The sequence below is a fragment of the Bos javanicus genome, chromosome 4 (genome assembly GCF_032452875.1).
Source record: "Bos javanicus breed banteng chromosome 4, ARS-OSU_banteng_1.0, whole genome shotgun sequence".
Lineage (NCBI taxonomy): Eukaryota > Metazoa > Chordata > Mammalia > Artiodactyla > Bovidae > Bos > Bos javanicus.
The window spans coordinates 32,981,550-33,001,765 of NC_083871.1; the positions used below are offsets into that span (position 1 = coordinate 32,981,550).

The window sequence follows — 20,216 nt, forward strand, 5'->3', positions numbered from 1 at the left end:
CTGAGTATGTTCTGATACATCTAAATAACTTAAGGGCTTCCAGGTCTTCTTTGTCCCGGAAATGACATTGTTTGAACTGTCTTAACACAGGACTAGCCTTGTTACTGTTTATTATCTTAAATGACATTGTTTGAACTGTCTTAACACAGGACTAGCCTTGTTACTGTTTATTATCTTAAATTCCGAATAATGAGAGTCAAGTATTGCAGAGAACCACCACACTCCCACATTTCTAATACAAAGAATGACTGTGGTAAGTGCTGCTTTTCAATCAATATTTTAGGAGGAATGTTCTTTCAATAGTCAAAGTTACTAAGTTTGAATGTACTGTTTTATTAACAAAAAATAGCATACAAAGTCCCGGATAAGTATTGTAGTAGCCTCTTCATGTAAACAAGGTATAAAACATCTTTGGCACAACTGACCATGTTTTCCTCATCTTACTCTAGAAAATGTACTTCATACATTTCCTTTTTCAATATGGTGGAATCTGGGGGGAGCAAATGTACAATTGTTTCAAAATTTGCAAAAATTTAGAAGACAGCTCAGAGATTTTTAAGAAAACTAATTTTTAACTAGTAATTTTTAAGGTCAGTTTTAAAATGAGATTATGGCTGTTAAAGCACGTAAGACATAATTCACTCCTGCACACGAGAGAAAAACAGCACTGGGTGTCAGACATGCTGTTCAGTGTGGTGATGAGTCTACTGATCCTCATTTTAAAACTTCTCAAATCCTTAAATGAACTTGAAATCTTTCCTGATAAAATTGTTTTCAACATCTGTTCTACATTTTTAAGTTTTTCCAATTTATGGGACATAAATGTGATCAATTTTAGAATTGGTAAACTTTAAAGGAAATTTTGAAAAACAAAATGTTATTCATTTTACCTAAATGGCCTAAAATACTGTAAAATACTTTCCTCGTGACCTGAACAAATTTAGTAACTGCCTAAAGGCATGTCCTACAAAATTTATAAAATGCTGAATGGAATGTTAGGTTGATGCTAAATGGTAACTGTTACAGACAAACTGAATAAATTGCTGTGAAACTGCAGCTGAGAACCTTTCTCCTCACTTCAAAGACAAGGCATTTAAACATCAGAACCTGGGAAGGAGTTCATGAAATATGAAATAAGTCATTTTTAGAAAATGTAATCATTGAATAAGAGAGCAAAAGAAAATACTTAAATATCTAGAATAAAACCTTGAACTCAGTCTCTGGCAACTATAATACATTTAAATATATGAAAATCAGCTGAATAATAAATATGTACAATTTGCAATGGATTATTAGAGGATATCTGAAAGTTTTTTAAGCCTATTTTTAAACTTCAGTGACAAATATAATCATTTTAAAATGAAAAATGGCAGCATTTTTTTTTCACCCAGAAGTTTACATGGAGTGGACTGAATTCTCTAATACAAGCAACAGAATTCCAGACATGTCCCAGAACAATATAAAATTCCAAAGATTTTCCCAGCAGTCAAACTTACGTATATGGAATATTTGCAACATAAAAACTTCTGGCTTTTACATACAATTTTTCAGGATGGAGTCAGACCTGGACTTGTCATCTCTGTTGTGGGACTTGCAAGGTAGTCATTCGATTTTAGGCTTGTTAGAGATTTGTAACTTGCCACTGACGTTAGAGACCCACAGAGGCCAAGTAATGAGGGAGTATCTTCTTTACCTGAAAATCAGGATAAGATAACAAATATTTAATTGCTCTTGAAGCTTGATACTAGTAAGATCCTAAAACCATTAAACTTTACATACTGTATGAAACTGTAAAATCAAACATCTGTATGTTGACGTTTGATCTTCCAGTAGTTTCAATGCTGCCCCTTATAGAAACATTACAGTGGGATTATTTGTGCTTCTTTTAAGGTTCTAGGTATGGAAGCTTGAGATATTCTGGAACAAAAATGGAATTCACCTTTTTGAGGGAGAACATGGTCATATCCAGTTAGTAAAGAATAACAAGAAACTATAGCAGCAATACAAGTGCCCAGGTGACAGAAATACAGGAAGTCCGTCTGTGGGTAAAGTGATGCGGAAGCAGCAGAACCGCTTCAGTTCACTCGGAGGCTGGACCTAGGGAACCTCTGTCCACGACTGAATAACTGAATAAACTTATTCAGCACCTACTCTGCACCAGGAATACCATTACCTGCTAGAAGTCAGTTGGTCCCTGAAGGAGGAGTGGCAGAGCTGTGTGTCCATGCCTGGGGAAAACACGTTCTTTCCCGAGCAGAACAAGTTTCAGCCCCCACTGTGCACACACTTGATCTAAGAGGCCGGCCTAAGGCTGTGAAAGGCTAGGAAGGTGAAAATCACATTCACACTATTGTGCAACCATCACCAACCACGATTTCAAAACCTTTTCATCATGCCAAACAAAAACTCCCTACCTCTTTAAACAGTAACTTTCCTTTCTGCCCTTCCCCTCAGTCTCTGGAAACCTCTAACCTACTTTCTGTGAATTTGCCCTTCCTAGAGTCATTCTTCAAAGTGGAATCATACAGCGTTTGCCCTTTTGTGTCTGGCTTATTTCACTTAACGTAATATTTGTTTTCAAGGGTCATACATGTGGTATGTATTCCTTTTCCATGGCTCATTAACATTCCATGGTGTATATATATGACATTTTGTTACTCCACTCATCTGTATGGACATCTGGGTTGTTTCCACCAATCGACTACTGAAAATAATTCTGCTGTGAACACTGGCATCCAAGTATCTGTTTGAGTCCTATTTTCAATTCTTTGAGAGTACATACTTAGATTACACATATTTTTTAAATATACAGATTATAACAGTAATTGCAAAGACTAAAAGTCTGACATACACACTGGAGTAATATGCAGGTGTAAAAGAGAATGAGAAAGATCTCTATAATTTCCAGGATATACTATGTAGTGGAAAAAGCAAAGCCCATAACGTGATCTTTTATATTGAGGAACATGAATTCATTTTAATTTGCATGTGTTTTTAAAGAGCAATAGATAATTAAACCAATAAGATAGTTACTTATGAAAGTAGAAGTTAGCAGAGTTGAGATGAACCTTAAGCATAGTACTCTGGGATATATTTGCAAGATAAAATAATTAAAAATGAATCAATCTATTTTAGTTTATCCTATTTTAGTAATAGAGATTATTACTTTGAAATTAGAATAATAAGGAAAAGCAAATAATTACGTTCCTATAAACTAGGGACCAATATTTTCCTCATAAGAAAGATATAAAAATACAAAATCAAGTACATGGAAACCTTTTATGTATGAATTACAAAATAAAATAAATTTAAGGTATATTTTTCTTTAAAAAACTTTCTAACTCACTAGTGAAGAGGCTAGAAATAGTGACCAGTCCAGTCAAAACAGGCACCTCTATGGCCCAGATTATGTTCTCCGGTGTCATTTTCTAGTGTAAGGAAACAGGACTTCTTGGAGAAACAGCTGGTCCTGGGTATGGGCATGAAATGTACCAAAGAAACTCAGAACATCTTGTTTTCCACAAAGCAAGGAAGCTGTGACAGACTACTGGGATGTCAAAAGGAACTGTCTTTTAAAGGGTCTCTCTGTGCAAAAAGGACAGTGACCTCCTAATGAGTGTACTAAAAAAGATGCATTATTTATACTGTATTCTCCCTGATGAAATTAAAAGACACTTTTAATTCCTTTCCTTGGAAGGAAAGTTATGACCAACCTAGACAGCATATTAAAAAGCAGAGACATCACTTTGCACACAAAGGTGCATCTAGTCAAAGCTATGGTTTTTCCCTGTGGTCATGTATCGATGTGGGATTTGGACTATAAAGAAAGCTGAGCACCGAAGAATCGATGCTTTTGAACTGTGGTGTTGGAGAAGACTCTTGAGAGTCCCTTGGACTGCAAGGAGATCCAACCAGTCCATCCTAAAGGAGATCAGTCCTGAATATTCATTGGAAGGACTCATGGTGAAGCTGAAACTCCAATACTTTGGCCACCTGATGGCAAGAACTGATTCACTGGAAAAGACCCTGATGCTGGGAAAGATTGAAGGGAGGAGAAGGAGACAACAGAGGATGAGATGGTTGGCATCACCAACTCAAAGGACATGCTGCTGCTGCTAAGTCGTGTCTGGGAGTTGGTGATGGACAGGGAGGCCTGGTGTGCTGCACTCCATGGGGTCACAAAGAGTCGGAGGCGACTGAACTGAATGATTCTTCCCAAATATGTGTAACCAGAATACACTAAGAATGAATGACCAGAGAAATCTAAATTATCAGGGATTTAACAAAACAGTTGGCTTGGTGCATAAAATACATAAATGTCAAGTGAGAAAAAGTAGGGGCGGTGGGGGGGGGGGGGGGGCGGTGGCACTGCTCTGCTAGATGAAAGAACACCAAAGAGATTGAAAACTAAATGCTCTGTGTGATCCTTGACTGGATTAAAAAAAAAAAAAAAAAGCAATCAAAATTAAGAAATATTTCCAGTTACAATAACATCTAAAAGAATAAAATACCTAGGAATAAAGTTAAGCAAAAGTATGCAAGTGTGTACACTGACAACTACAAAATAGTGCTGAAACAAAGTTGAGGTTAAAATAAATGGAAAAACATCCCTTATATTTTGATGGAAGATAATATTGTTAAGATGGCAATGTTTCCCAAATTGATCTACAGTGTAATCCCCATCAAAATTCTAACTGCCTTTTTTTATTTTTATTTTTTTTAAATTTTATTTTATTTAACTTTATAATATTGTATTGGTTTTGCCATATATCAAAATGAATCTGCCACAGGTATACATGTGTTCCCGATCCTGAACCCTCCTCCCTCCTCCCTCCCCATACCATCCCTCTGGGTCATCCCAGTGCACCAGCCCCAAGCATCCAGTATCGTGCATCGAACCTGGACTGGCGACTCATTTCATGTATGATATTATACATATTTCAATGCCATTCTCCAAAATCATCCCACCCTCTCCCTCTCCCACAGAGTCCAAAAGACTGTTCTATACATCAGTGTCTCTTTTGCTATCTCGTATACAGGGTTATTGTTACCATCTTTCTAAATTCCATATATACGCGTTAGTATACTGTATTGGTGTTTTTCTTTCTGGCTTACTTCACTCTGTATAATAGGCTCCAGTTTCATCCACCTCATTAGAACTGATTCAAATGTATTCTTTTTAATGGCTGAGTAATACTCCATGCCTTTTTTAAGAAATGACAGTTCAGTCGCTCAGTCGTGTCTGACTCTTTGCGACCCCTTGAAAACTGACCTTTTCCAGTCCTGTGGCCACTGCTGAGTTTTCCACATTTGCTGGCATATTGAGTGCAGCACTTTCACAGCATCATCTATAGCTAGTAGTTAATTTCTTTATGGACATGTAGGTAACAATATACTTACTCTGTTAGCTGTGTATTGAGTTCAGCGATGTCACTGATGTCAAACCAGCCTATTTCTTGTCGTAGAATAGCATGAAAAAACTCTTGCCTAATTTTCTTAATCTGTCGGCCAGCTGCCAAAGTCCAAAATGAAACCTGTATATAGGCAGCAACAAGAACTCCAGCACCTAATCCTGAATAATAATATGCATATCTGGAAAACAATTCAAAAGTTTCTTTTAAATAGAGTCTTTATGCTTGCAAGAGAAATATTTAGAATTGGAAATTAATAGTGACAGATCACAAAGACCATGTAGGACATTATAACACGTACAGTTTTTTTTTGTCTTTTCTGACATTATAATAGAACAGTGGCCAATCTGCTTAACTGCAAACATACAGTGGTGTTCATGAGTCACTTTTAAACCTACACTGATCATCTGTAGACACAATTTGACTCTTCCATAATTCACATTCTAGACTTGCATATCTTACTGTCTGAAAAGCTTCACCACATTGCAAATACAGGAATAAACAGGCTGAACATGCAAAATGGCTCTGAGTGTAAGTTTTTCCCATATTTACACAAAGAACAAAAAGCCCTCTTCCTGATTGGCAGGAGTTGAAAGAATTTTTAAAAACAATGCTAAAATGTTATGAATTCAAATCAACTCAGAGTGTAGTCGTAACTAAATTGGAGGGATGTTAGTATCTTTAGAAATATAAATTCAATTTCATTACTCTCAAATATATTTTCCTTTCAGGCTGCTACGGCAACAGACAGCACTCATTTAAGTCGGCAACATTAATTGAAAAGTAAACACAAACATTATGTGACAGGCTTTGGGGATTTCTATTAAGAAGGTGAAGAAAGGGAAAAAATGCCATAAATGACATTATTAGATCAACAGACAAAACTGGAATTCAGATGGTAGACTGGGTCAAAGTACTGTATCAATATGAAATGTACTGAGGTTGATAGCTGTGCTGTGGTTATGAAGAGAATGCCCTGTTCTTGGAACCAATCAAGTATTTATAAGTAAAGGAACATGCTCTGGGCAACTTACTTTTTAAAAAAATTATTTATTCTTTTGGCTGCCCTGGGTCTTCGTAACAGCATGTGGGATCTATTTCCTTGACCAGGGATCAAACCCAGGCTTCCTGCATTGGGAGGACAGAGTCTTAACCGCTGGACCACCAGGGAAGGCCCCTGCGCAGCTTACTTTATTAATTTTTTAATTTTTTTATTATTATTATTATTTTTTTTACTTTACAATATTGTATTGGTTTTGCCATACATCAACATGCATCCGCCACTTGTGTACACAGACAGCTGATACAGGAAGCTTGCAGCTTACTTTAAATGGCAGGGGAGGGGGTATAAATGGAAACAATAGGATAAAGAGTCTAACAAAAGCTAAAGAATATCCAGGGATTCTTTGTACATGCTTATAACTCTTCATAAGGTTGAAATTATTTTCAAATAGTTTTTAAAAAGCACAGTATAAAGAAGTACATATGATATATACATATATTAGCCAATTACCTAGTCATTTCTTCCAGAATTCTGCCTGAATTTAGCATTGCCAGTGAAAAATTCACTAAATAAAAACAAAATAAAAATAAGACATTTTTGAAAGGCACTGCCAGGTTTTTAAAATCTTTTTCTCTTTCCCTCACTCTCAAGTCACTCTTACCGTCTGGCCCACGTAAAGGGCCCTGGGGTTTAGGTCCATCGCGGGTCCAGTTGGGGAAGTAAAGCCCCCCCTCCCAGGTGCTGCCCCCCTACCAGAGGCCTCGGGCCTTTAGCAACACAGCTTCCTAGAGCAGCAGAGAGGAGCTGATGAAGGGTATACAGAAGGCAGAGGAAGAAAAAAGAAATGGTCCACATAGAAACACAGGATTTAACAGGCGCTTTTTTCTTAGTGGTGCAAAGTGCTTTACATACTTGCTTCTTTTGATTCTACGTTACTATATGTATGTGTTTCCCTTACATGCTTCCTCACAACATAAATAATGGAAAGTCTGAATTACATTCATGGCAAAGGGAGAAAAAGACAAGAAAGATCACTGAGTTGCTCAAAGATAAGTCAGTGGATCACTGGTGATCCGTCAGGGTCCTGCATTCCTTGTCTTGGTTACTAGCCGTCCTGTAAACTGGTATGTTTAAAGCAGTATTAACTGGAAGGAAATGGTCTTTTACTTTGAACTAATTTTGATAAAAGTGTCAATGTGCCTTTTCTGGTTCACATGTTTTAGTAACAGCTAGGATCCAGTGAGCATTTATTGTATGCTGGGCACTGTTCTGAATACTATACACGCATCACATGGTCTAATTCTCACAATTCCATAGATAGGACTATACAGGTAGGGCTATATCATAAATTCCTGTTTTACAGATGAGGAAACTGAAGCACAGGGATATAAGGTAACTCACCCAAAGTCACTCAGTTACGATAGTAAGTAGGCTGAGAGTCCTAACGCTCCTCATACAGCACCCGACACTACACCACACCGACTGAGTCACGTGGCAATGGCTTATTTTCACTTCTTTAACAGACACAGAGTAAAACATAAAAAGAAAACAGCCCATACCTACTGCATTCAGAGTAACAGGATACAGTGTTGCCACGGCACTGATGGGAAAACACATTTACCATGATGCCCGGAGAGAAACTAGGCTTTGCTCCTTTATCACGGGCAAACAGCCCTGAGGTCACATTTTCTGGGTGCTGTGTTATCACGCTTATCTTCTTCCAAAGGGCGATGAGGTAGAAATTTATTTTAAATTTAACCTACCGTCAGGATCAATTACCAGGCCTGTAGCCCGATGGTGGCATAATTTCTCCCTCAGGATTGCTCTTCCTGTAGATGTTCATAGCAAAGTGTTTCTGCTTATTGATCTAGCTCGTTATCAGCTACTAGGCCCTTGAGGAAGCAGACTCTATTTCACTTCTGTTCTCATCCATTCAGTTCTGTGTGCTCATTTGCTTCCTGAGTTCATAAATCTGGCACCTTCGATAGCTACGTTGGAAGTGTCTTTGGAACGAGAGGCAGACAAGCTGTGCAAAAGCTGAAGTATGTGCAGAAATCATTGTTCAAAACCACAGGAAACCTGCGGGTCATGCGTGCAGGGCTATTTCCCCCCTGAACTTAGAAAGCAGGTGAAATCTTAAAGTGACTTTTTCTCTCCTCCAACACCAATATTATAACTCGAACTGATCTTCCCTCCTAGGAAATAAGAATCTACAAACATTACAAACTTGACCTGCTCCTTTCTCAGAGTCCCAGGCCAAGAATGGCAATCTAATTCTGGGTGAGCAACCCTAGAAGCCCTAAAGCCCCTAGGAAACCAAGTTTCTGCTGCCAGAGGACCAAGATATGACAAATGTGTATGAATGTGTTCCTTGAAGAGTCATGTGATGAAATCTGGAATGCTAGATCTGGAAATCTCACAGGATTCGATCTGGAGAAGGCCGCTATCTGGTCTTCCAGATGCTACATATTGGGCTTCAGCCTCACAAACAATCTTCAAGGAGTTACCTGGTTGAGTGGCTCACAGCACTGTCTGCCTGTTAGAATCACGTGGGGTGGGTGGAAAAATATATAGGTGTCCAATGGGGACGACAGAAGATGGTTGGATGGCATCACCGACTTGATGGACGTGTTTGAGTAAGCTCCAGGAGTTGGTGATAGACAGGGAAGCCTGGTGTGCTGCAGTCCAGGGGGTTGCAAAGAGTCAGATATGACTGAGCAACTGAACTGAGGCTCCATCCAAGACCAGCTGAATCAGAACCTCTAGCTGAGTCTAGATCATAATCTAAAAATTGCTTCCAGTTGACTTTAATATACCAGGATGGAGAACTCCTTCTCTATTCTGCATAAATGCCTCCCATAGCAAAGAAATGGGAAATTCTAAAGCTGCTTTTTAATTTTAGAGAGTTCCCATATATTCCATGCATTTTATAGATGAGGAAACAGAATCTAAGAGTGGTTGTTGCATTTCCAAGTTCTTACAGCTAATTTCCCCTCAGTGTTTATGTTCCAGACACTTGACATAAGTCATCTCATTCAATTCCATCAGCAAGCCTACCTTTCAAAGGTGATAACAGTAGGGATTATAGAGGTTAAGTAATTGCCCCCAGCTCAGGTACAGGCCTAAATAATAAATGTATCCCTTAAGGAACACTCAAAGAGACACTAAATAAGGAGTGCTGTCACTTTGAGTCTCAGAGTAAATCGATGTCTGCCTCCCTTGATTCGGTCCAGGACTTCTTTTATTAATATTACATAGAAACACTCAGCACAAGACAGAATTGGTGGATGTCCAGGCAGTTTTAGCAGTATGGGTAATAAGTCAAGGTAACTGGGGCTCAAAAATGTCTTTTCCTTTCATCTATGTGGCAATGCAAGGGCACGCAGGGTGTATCAATTTCTCCACACAACCTCCTACATTTTTACAGCCACATAGACTTGGCATAAAACATCAAGTTCCTAATGCTCTGTAGAAATACCCTGTTTCCTATGACTCCATTCTTAGGGTTTGGATGTGGAATGTTTTACGCATAGTTTCTGCACAACTGAGTCACTGTGAGGGAACAGCCTTGCCACAGAGACTTTATTCCGTTGACAAGGATGGAGTCTGTTCACAATAACTCATTGTCAGACCCTCTTGTGATTTAAACCTTTTTTTTTCTTCTAACATTCTCGTCTCATTTGGCTCCCATTGAGTCTTGCTGCTCAAGAATCCAACAATTCTAAAGAACAGACTCTAGACAAACATCATCTCGGTGAGACGAGCTAGCGAGCTCAGCTACGGACACCTGAGGACTCTACCAGCTCTCAACCCCCATGACTTTGGCTAAACTCTACAAACCTAAACATATCAAAGAGCTGTCTGGATTCAGAGCGAGCATGAAATGTAACAATTCGTTTTCTCCTAAGAGCCATGGGAATATTATTTGTACAAACCTGAAGAGTGGACACTGGCATTAATAACATTTGAGGGACTTCTCATTCCAAACCCTCCAAGACAATCAAGTTGCCTAACGACAAACGTGGCTGTAGGGAACCAAGTGTCATTTAATTCGGAGGTCACCGAAACAGCTGGCAACTCTGGTGAGTGTATCACTCCAGCGGTCACAGGTCTGCAGGGGACTTGCTCGTGCCATTCCCCAGAAAGACCTTGAATTTGGCCCTGGGCACAGTACGTGGCACCTGTCTGCCATTCCAGCTTCAAAGCAATTCGGTTGCATAATTAGAAACACAATAAAAATAAGCAGACTGCTCCAAATAAGGAAGCTGTGGAATTACTCTGGTGTTAGCAAAAACCAAAACGGGACTAATAAAACTGGACCAAATGTCAACCTGCCTGGGATAAGTACATTGCATCCAGTTAAGAAAAATTAACTGTGATAAGATATACATTACCGTCTTAACCATTTAAAGTGTATTGTTAAGTAGTGCTAAATATATTTACACTATGGTAAAATCAATCTCCAGAACTTTTTCAGCTTCCCCAACTGAAACTATGCCCATTAAACAACTCCCCATTTCCTTATCCTCCACCCCCAGCTACCACTATCTTCTTTTCTGTTTCTATGAATTTGGCTACTCTAGACACCTCCTATAAGCAGAATAATTTGATATTTGTCTTCTTTCACTTAGCATAATGTCCTCAAGATTCATCCGTGTTACAGCAGGTGTCAAAATTTCCTTCCTTTTTAAGGCTTTTTAACATTCTATTTAAAATCCTAAATTGAAACCAGTTTTGATTGATAGATTCTAATATGGGCATCCTCCTGTTCTGTGTGTGTGTATTATACATCTATAAAGCTTATAAGAAGTAAAAGGAAAATAAATTAAAAATTCCTAGTTTCCTTAAAGACTTTTTAAACTATCCTATCTTACTCTTTACAATATTTGTGTTAAAGTTTTGGCCACTGGTCAAATACAAGTAATCCAGTTAAAACTTTCCCAGACACAATTTTTAAAGGAGAATGTACAGCACTTACATTGGCAGTATAATGTGTACAGTCATGAGCGTGGTATGGACGTAGAAAGACTCGTAAAATTTGGGGAGGTTATTTATTCTCTCCAAGCCTCAGTTGTCTTCATGTGTCACTGAGAATAAGACCTAGCACATGATACACACTATGAAAGATTTCTATTATTTTTGTTATAAAGAGGTTCTTCTCAGAGACAGTAGTACTAGAGAATAAATAAACTCTTTTTGTAGGACTGTGCTTTAACTATGCAAAGGATGCTTCTACTAGACATCTAAAAGGTATTAGTATTCATCAATATTCATGTAAAGAGATCCTATTGTATAAACTAAGCAATCATGTTCTTAGGTAATTACAACTAAGCCCTACAATGCTAACCAAATATGTAGCTCTCAACAGTGAACACTGGAAACTCTTCCTGAGTGTCATCTAAATACAGTCTACTGCCTCTCGGATGCCTCTACTGTGGAAGCTGCCTCTCCTTTATTAGCCGTCTCCTTCACATCCCCCATCTGTGAGCAGCAGGGCTCCACTCGGTCTCCAGCTAGTGCCCGCAGGTCTCTAGGGAGGAACTGAGCCATCGTGCTGGGTAGAAAGCATGGCTATCTTCCTTTCTATGCTAAGTCTGTCTAATATGAAAATAACTTTGTCCATTGGAACCTCACTCCAATGCTGCTGACATAGCCCCTCGCACTGATGGCATGAACTTATGTGACTCCTTTGGCACTCCAGTAATTTTAGTCTTTTGGGAGAGTTTCAAAGCACATCATTCTCATACTGAATCCATTCACTCTTTAGTAAAGTGCTCTGTTAAGGAACAGTCAACCTTTTTGATCCAAATATTAGAGACAGAAAGTAGTTGTCATTTTAGCAAGAAGGATAGGAGAAAGGGGGAGGGGGAGGGGAAGAAGAAAAAATAAAAAACAGACCCACAAGCTGAGGACAGCTAAGAAGTATTGCCATGCCAACTGATGCATTTTGAAGCTGCTGCTGCTGCTGCTAAGTCGCTTCAGTCATGTCCAACTCTGTGCGACCCCATAGATGGCAGCCGAGGAGGCTCTGCCATCCCTGGGATTCTCCAGGCAAGAACACTGGAGTGGGTTGCCATTTCCTTCTCCAGTGCATGAAAGTGAAAGGTGAAAGTGAAGTCGCTCAGTCGTGTCCAACTTGTAGTGACCCCATGGACTGCAGCCCACCAGGATGCTCCATCCATGGGATTTTCCAGGCAAGAGTACTGGAGTGGGGTGCCATTGCCTTAAGTAAAAAGTGAAAGTGAAGTCGCTAAGTTGTGTCCGACTCTTAGCGACTCCATGGACTGCAGCCTACCAGGCTCCTCCGTCCGTGGGATGTTCCAGGCAAGAGTACTGGAGTGGGTTGCCATTGCCTTCTCCTATTTTGAAGCTAGCTCATCAATAGTCATTAACTGAATGGACACTGTGCAGACATGCTCTGCTATGGTTCCACCATCCTCAAGCAGACTAACTTCCTTACTTTATTGAAATACAAAGCTTTCTGGAAATTTCCTTATTCTATACTTAAAGTCCAATAGCATACACTTATTTGTTGAAATTTAACTGATTATTTGAGGAATTTTACTGAGAATTTTAAAACTCCTTCTGTGATACCTGAAGCTACCCAGATGTCCAAACCATGAAGCAAGCAGATGATGAATAGAAAAATCAATTTCCAATCTTTCACTCAGTTAAATAAATGAATACATCTATCAGATCAGATCAGTTGCACAGTCGTGTCCGACTCTTTGCGACCCCATGAATCGCAGCACACCAGGAATATATCTATACATCTACATATCTTAATTAAAGAAATGCTTACCTGGAAGGGAGAAATTTCCTCCAGTATTAACAAATCTGTCAGTCATTTCTCCAAATACTATCATCATGAGGGGCAGACCTGATCCATGAGTTATGGCCATGATAGTGCCAAAAGACATAAATAATTTATCCTGCCAATCAGAGTATCGAAACTAAAAAAAAAAAGAAAAGAGAAGAATACTTAGCTTGTATAACAGAATTTCTCTTTTTTCACAATGTATGTTCTTTGGAATTTTCTTTAAGGTCAGTACTTTTGTAACCGTTCCAAATAAATGTATTAGGGAAAAAAGAGAATTTCAATTCAAATCATTCACAGAGTAATTTTGAGATTCTATTTATTTTGTATCTGTGTGGAAAAAATCCTAATTCCATTGAATCAGTGTCTTATTTGGATAAGTAATGGTAATATAATCAGAAGGGACTAAGATTTGGTTTCATTAAGAAATACTGTTTGATCTTCCAGAGCTCCTGAGGTAGTGAATTAGAAACAGCTAGGGGTTGATGTCATTTACATACACACACATAATACATCCTTTAAAAAGACATTCAGAATATTTCAGAGGGAGAATTATAAAGGGCAGAGAGGGAACAGATATTCTGGGTTTTGAGGATAAGGCCCCTTTAAGAGGCTTAAGTTAGCTTTTGGAAGACAGATCAATAGTGAAGGGCAAGAAACTTAAGGAGTGCCTGGGTGTGTGCTTTAGGGAAGTCTTGCTTATGGAGATGATACTCATTGTAGAATCTTGAAGGACAAGGGGGAATTAGCGAAGAAAAACTGGGGGGTGCAGAGAAAGTGGGGGAAGTGGGGACTTAGAACAGCAGGGTGACTGGAAACTACATGAGTAGTTTCATTAGTAGTTCACATAGACGGCAGCCCACCAGGCTCCCCCATCCCTGGGATTCTCCAGGCAAGAGTACTGGAGTTGCCATTTTCTTCTCCAATGCCTGAAAGTGAAGTCACTCAGTCGTGTCTGACTCCTAGCGACCCTGTGGACGGCAGCCTACCAGGCTCCTCCATCCATGGGATTTTCCAGGCAAGAGTACTGGAGTGGGTTGCCATTGCCTTGAGTCCTCAGGGAACTCCACGTGGTGGAATTTCTAAGCACACAGTGCAGAGTATGGAGGACGATATTAGAGAGAGGTCTAAAAGGCCTGGTGGCCACACCAACTATCTTGGATTTAGTACCATCTATAGAGGGCTTCCCTGGTGGCTCAGCTGGTAAAGAATCTGCCTGAAATGTGGGAGACCCAGGTTCAATCCCTGGGTTGGGAAGATCCCCTGGAGAAGGGTAAGGCTACCCACTCCAGTATTCTGGCCTGGAGAATTCCATGGACTGAATAGCCCATGGTGTCACAAAAGTCACAAGCATAAGGGAGAAGAGAATGAAACTTAATAAGTTGGAGATTTCAGATGACATGCTTTTTTTTTTTTTTTTTACCAACTTCTTTGCTATCAAATAATGGCTGTCATACTTTGAAACATATCATATTCACCAAAAATGGGCAAACATTTTCTTGAGTCCCCTCTCTAAGACATATTACAAATGAAAAACAGATTTGACTTTTTCCAAAAATATGTTGGCTTGCCCTGGACCAGTGGAAAACCACTGAGAATTATCATAAACATATCTGAATCTGTAATAGTAACTTCATATTTAATCAGTTTTCCTGGAGGCCAATGTGAACATAGATTTCTTAAGCATTTACAATTTTCTGTAGTTAACAATCTCCTTATACGCAAGTTTATTTTAAGGTAAATTTGTGTGTGTGTGTGAGAAACAAGTGCAGAGATGTATTTTTCTGAAATTAATTGGTTTGTATGGTGCTTCAAACACCAGTCCTAACTTCAATTTCCCTGTACACCAGTTAGCTCTGCTCTCCCAGCCAGCCTATCCCTACCTGCTTTATCTTCCACCTTGAGAATGTGGGCCATTAAATGCAATGAGCCAATCCAGGACATCTGCCGCTGCCTGCAGACAAGCTTAAAGCACTTCTCACCACAGATCCAAGACATCAAACGTAAATGAAGGCAGAACGGATTCAAACTTAGTATTTCACAGCTTACCAATGTTAATGGTCCAATCAAATGTACTTTCTTCATTTTTTCCTTAGCTTGGCTGCTGTAAAATATATATATATATATTTTATATATAAAATTTTTAAATTTTTGAATTTAAAAACTCTTACATAATATTTCACAGTCAACTGAATATAAATTTAAGTAGTTGCCATATTTGAATATTATATTTTCAAATGTAAAAGAGTGATGTCCACAAACTGTCGAAATTATCCAGTTTAACACGCAGTGTAAGGCAATGACCAAGTGCAAAGGTAACTGTCCAAGGCACTACAGGAATCTCTGGATAACCGGGGAATGGTCACCTGCCTTGCAGCACGCATGCGCAGAAGGAAGATGACATGTCAACAATGTCTGCAAGATCAGTTAATGCTTCATGTGCTAAAAAGGTACATATTGATCTAAAATTAGTAAAGGTCACTCTTCTGAATGATTACAGGGGGTGCAGTCAGGAAATCCTGTCGGCTCTACATTCAAACTACATCTGGAGTTCGCTCACTCTTCGCCACTTTCATAACTATTCTAACAGCCCGGAGAACTCCTGCCTTGTTTCTCCACTTCCGCTTATGCCCACTTGAGTCTATCTGCAACAGGATACTCAGAGTCATCATTTAAAAACACAAGTCACAGGCTTGCTAAAGAGGAGGAAGAGGCAAAGGACAGATTGGGAGTTTGGGATTAGCAGATGCCAGCTATTACACATAAGATGGATGAACAACAAGGTCCTCCTGAAGAACACAGGGAACTATATCAACATCCTGTAATAAATCATAATGGAAAAGAACATGAAAAAATGTGTGTGCAAATATATACATATATATATATGAATAGTGGATCATTTTGCTGTATAGCAGAAATTAACACAGCATTGGAAATCAACTCTACTTCAACAAATTAAAAAAAAAACTCTCAGGTCATATTATGCTGCTACTCTGCTCAAAGGCTTACAAGTGGCTTCCACTTTTCTCAGAGTAAAAGCCAGATCCTTACACTGGCCTCTCCGGCCCCACATGATATTCTTTGTTGCCTCTCTGAGCACAGTGCCCACTCCCACTCCTGCCAGCTCTGCTCCAGACACCCAGGTCTCTCTGCCTCCGCTGTCCTGTGAACACTCCAAACACGTCCCCCCACAGGGTCTGCATTACCTCTGCTGGGAGGGGTACATATATGCCACACAGCTCTCTCTTTTTTTTTTTTTTTTCAAGTTCTTGCTTAAATATTGCCTTCTCAATATGACCTACCTTAACTACCCTATTTAAAATTGCTTTTTTGCACTCCTGATTTCTTTAGGCTTAATTAACGTGTTCCCATAGCATTCATTACATGCTAACAATTGTTTGAAGGACTAAGTGCCCCTGGGAAAAGAGTTTATGGATGCTTCTTTTTCACAAATGATCACATATTTGCATAGATCTAACTTTATATTACTTAAAGCCCAAGAGTGCCCCTGGTTTCCTGGTCTGGGATATCTGATGCCCTTTGGTGATAATTTGTCTCAGAAGCACAGGCTATTAATTTGGTTTTAGGTTGGAAATGCTGTTGCTTCTTCAGTCTTGGGTATGGAATGAAACATATCTGGTTCTCCCCTTAGGCAGGAAGATGGAATTTGATGTAATATTTTTCTTTTATGTATCTTGGGCTTTAATTCCATGGCATATAAAGACTACTTGCAAGATTTTAGCAACTACTATTCAGCATATGTATTGTTTACATCTATTCTCAATAATAAATAAATGCTAACTGTAGGAGAGCAGACTTTTTTTACCTAAATGCATTTATTTAAATTTCCAGGTAAAGTTTTATTCACAGGACTTGATCCCAAACTATCTGGAACATTTTCTGAAATCAAAGGACTGACATCTGCAATGAAATATGTTCAGAAGAATGTGACAGGCGAAACTGTGTGATCGGAACAACCATGGAACTCAGTTTTCCCTGGACCACTGAAGTGAGCTGAACTTCCTTTAGCATGCAAGTTTTGGTCCATTTTTTATAAAAGTGTGTCTCATTACACTTAAGTTCATAATCTTAACTTTTTCTTAGTCTTTTATACTCTTTGAACTGTCTTCTTCCCAACACAAGGCTGTGAGCTCCACTTCTGAGAACTCCCTTGGGTTCTGCTGTGTTACTGCATCTTTTGCAGGGGTAACCCCTCTGTACACTCACCAATGTTTAGCCCGTGCAACACAGAAATAGACTTCTTGGAGAAAATGCCACCTATTTATAGATTCACAGTCAATTCCAGCCTAAATTGCCAGCGAATGAAAACCACATTTTTCTAGAAGAAAAAATACCACCCATCGGTTTTCCAATTTTATAGGGCAAATTAGATATTCTGTGAATGAATACCATGGTACGTAGAAGAAATAAAGCAAGATTATTGTATGAAGAAATTAACAGACTAAAATAATGCCCCGGTTTAACCACCAGATAGGCATGTTCTCTGTTAACTAATCAGGCCACTTGCAGCTTGAGGACCCACTACAGAACCTGATAAGTTTGTCCCTCTGGGTGATCACTGGATGACACAGGTCAATTGGTTCTGGGTGGCTTGGCATGAACTCAGAGACCACAACAGCCTCATAAATTTTGACGCTGAAGGCAAAAACGATTCACTGTCCCCAAAGTGAAAGAGGGACAAAGCCAGCATGCCACTTACTGATTGCTTCTGCCCCTACTAAGGTGGAGAAGTGAGAGTGACAAGGGCCCTTGGGGCCAAAGAGCCAGCACAGGGAGAAAGACAGGCAAGCAGAGAAAGGCAGAGGTTTCCCCCTTGCATTTGAGCAACAGTTTCTTTGGAAGCACAGGTAACCTGCCCCAGGCTGCTCAAGGTTCCCCTCCCCACCTCACCCCTCACCCCCCAGAGGGGAGAAAGAGGGAACCGGAGAGCTGAGAGGAAGGCGGGTAAAATGAGGAGGAAGAGGAATAATGAGTGGAGGAAGGAGCTGCCTGCTTCACTACACTTGTTTAAAAAGCACAACCATCAACAGCAGGTGTCTGATGCTCTTTAAGCCCGGAAGATCAGACGAAGCTTATGAGAGATTTCTGGAAAAGTCATGAGCTCCATAATGCAAGGAGTGTTACACCACACATGCTCATGGAAGGGCCCTGCACAAAGGGAAGGGGCGCCTTCAACCATGCTCTCTTTCCTGGTGGTGTTTATTGGCGAAGTCGTGTCTGACTCTTTGCCACAAGAGGACTGTAGCCCACCAGGCTCTTCTGCCCATGGGGATTCTCCAGGGAAGAATACAAGAGTGGCTTGCCTTGCCTGTCTCAAGGGGATCTTCCCAACCCAGGGATCCCCGCATCTCTGAGGGATTCTTTATCACTGAGCCACCAGGAAAGCCAGCCTGTCGCAAAAGAAACCTCAGTGACATTCCTTGGGTAAAGTCAGAACCACAGAAAAGACTCTAAGGAAACTCCAAAACAAAGGCCAAAGGCATCATCCACTCAACTTCTTTGCTCGGCTCCATGTGGCTCTGCTGACTCGCGTGTAACGAGAAAAGCAGAAAAGCGGTGGCCGAGGGTGATGTACCTGCTGACGCCCAGTTCAAATCCGTCCTCCCTGGTCTCGGTGATCCGGAATGTTGCGATCCTTCCCACCTCTGGATCCATCTCCGCCTGGGGAGAAACCAGTCTCAGGTCCAGGGGCACCAGCCCCAGCCTGGGGAGGTCGCTCAGCCTCCTCACAACACCCCCCTCCCCACCCCGCCGGGGTTCGGGGCCAGCAGACTGGTCGCCCGGACCCGGGAGGACCGCGCGGATGCCACGCTGCCCGCCGCCGGGAGCCCACCTTCCCGAGCTTCCCTCACCCGGGACTGCGCCTGTTTCTGGCCGAGCCGCTGGGCGCCGGGGCTGCGGGGCCTGGGACTTTGCTCGCTCCCGCCTGAAGCCGCCGGGGCCACGGCCCCGGGCAGAGGAGGCGCTCCAGCCGCCAGGCTCGCTCCGCACACCCCGCGGGGAAGGGTGCCCGGCGCGCCTCCCCCCGCTGCGCCCACCCCCGGCGAGCAGCTAGCCCCGCGACCAGCCTGGTGCCGCTGGGGGTTCCGAAAGCCTCGCCTGGCGGGCCACTCGAGCCCTCCAGAGTGACTGTCACACTCCTTCAGTGCAGTTTTCTTTTTGAAGCCTTGCGGGGGACAGTTTGTACATGCTCATCAATGATGGGGCAGCTGAGGGACACGAGAGACCCCTAGGCTCGCCTCCCGCTGCTTCTGCATCCCCGGGTCTGCTGCCCGGGGGGCACCGAAGCCACCCGTCTCTTGGGATGCTGAGAACAGGGCAGGGCCGCCCAAAAACATCGCATTAAGCTCTTCGCAGGATAATGCAGCCGGTGCCTTCTCAACACTTAGAGGCACAGAACTTTAGGGCTGGAGGGCTCTTTAGAAATCGCCAAATTCAACCGCTTCTCGTCCACTCCCTTTCTAATAGGAGACTGAAGCCCAGAGAGGTCGAATCTCGCCCGTGGCTGCGTCCTCAGGACCAGGGTCCAGTCTCCAGTGTCCTCTCCTGGCATCCTGCTCTGATCCTGCACTTCTCCCTGTGCTCAGGTGTCTCTACACCTCGCGCTCTAGGTGTAGGATTCACACGGGAATCCTCTGTGTGGTTTTCTCATCCCTTTTCATGAACCGCCACGCTCCTTCCTAAAGGGAAAATCTAAAACAGGGAGCAGCATGTTATCATAGCTTTGAAGCCAGTGGGATCCAAACTCAGAGCTTCCTACCTTACTAGTTATGTCACCTTGGACACTCTCGCTTCTCTAAGCCTCAGTTTCCTCACATGGTAACATAAGGATAAAACACCCCCCTTACTAGGTCACTGTGAGGCATAAATGAACTAAGAAGGCAGAAGGAGCTGGTACTGAGCCTGAAACAAAATACACTCCATAAACGTGGCTTCCCTTCTTCCCAACCAGGTAGCAGGGTTA

General features: G+C 41.2%; 1 protein-coding gene across 1 annotated transcript; it reads right to left on the reverse strand.

Moving 5' to 3' along the window:
- Positions 1-331: 331 nt before the first annotated feature.
- LOC133246744 (uncharacterized) lies at positions 332-19,590 on the reverse strand. The gene is made up of 7 exons (XM_061415371.1): positions 19,473-19,590; positions 19,105-19,418; positions 18,828-18,913; positions 15,281-15,335; positions 13,217-13,367; positions 5,401-5,592; positions 332-1,693 (listed from the first exon to the last, which is right to left on the reverse strand). The coding sequence occupies exons 1-6, from the start codon at positions 19,588-19,590 to the stop codon at positions 5,567-5,569; spliced, it is 750 nt and encodes a 249-aa protein (XP_061271355.1). The 3' UTR covers positions 332-1,693; positions 5,401-5,566.
- Between the last annotated feature and the right edge of the window lie 626 nt (positions 19,591-20,216).

Coding starts and splice junctions, on each gene's coding strand:
- LOC133246744 (XM_061415371.1), bottom strand. CDS start 19,590: ATGTTTTTGGGCGGCCCTGCCCTGTTCTCAGCATCCCAAGAGACGGGT. Junction 18,914..19,104: donor AGAAACAGGCGCAGTCCCGG/GTGAGGGAAGCT, acceptor GTTTCTCCCCAG/GCGGAGATGGATCCAGAGGT. Junction 5,593..13,216: donor AGGAAATTTCTCCCTTCCAG/GTAAGCATTTCT, acceptor ATTGTTTTCCAG/ATATGCATATTATTATTCAG.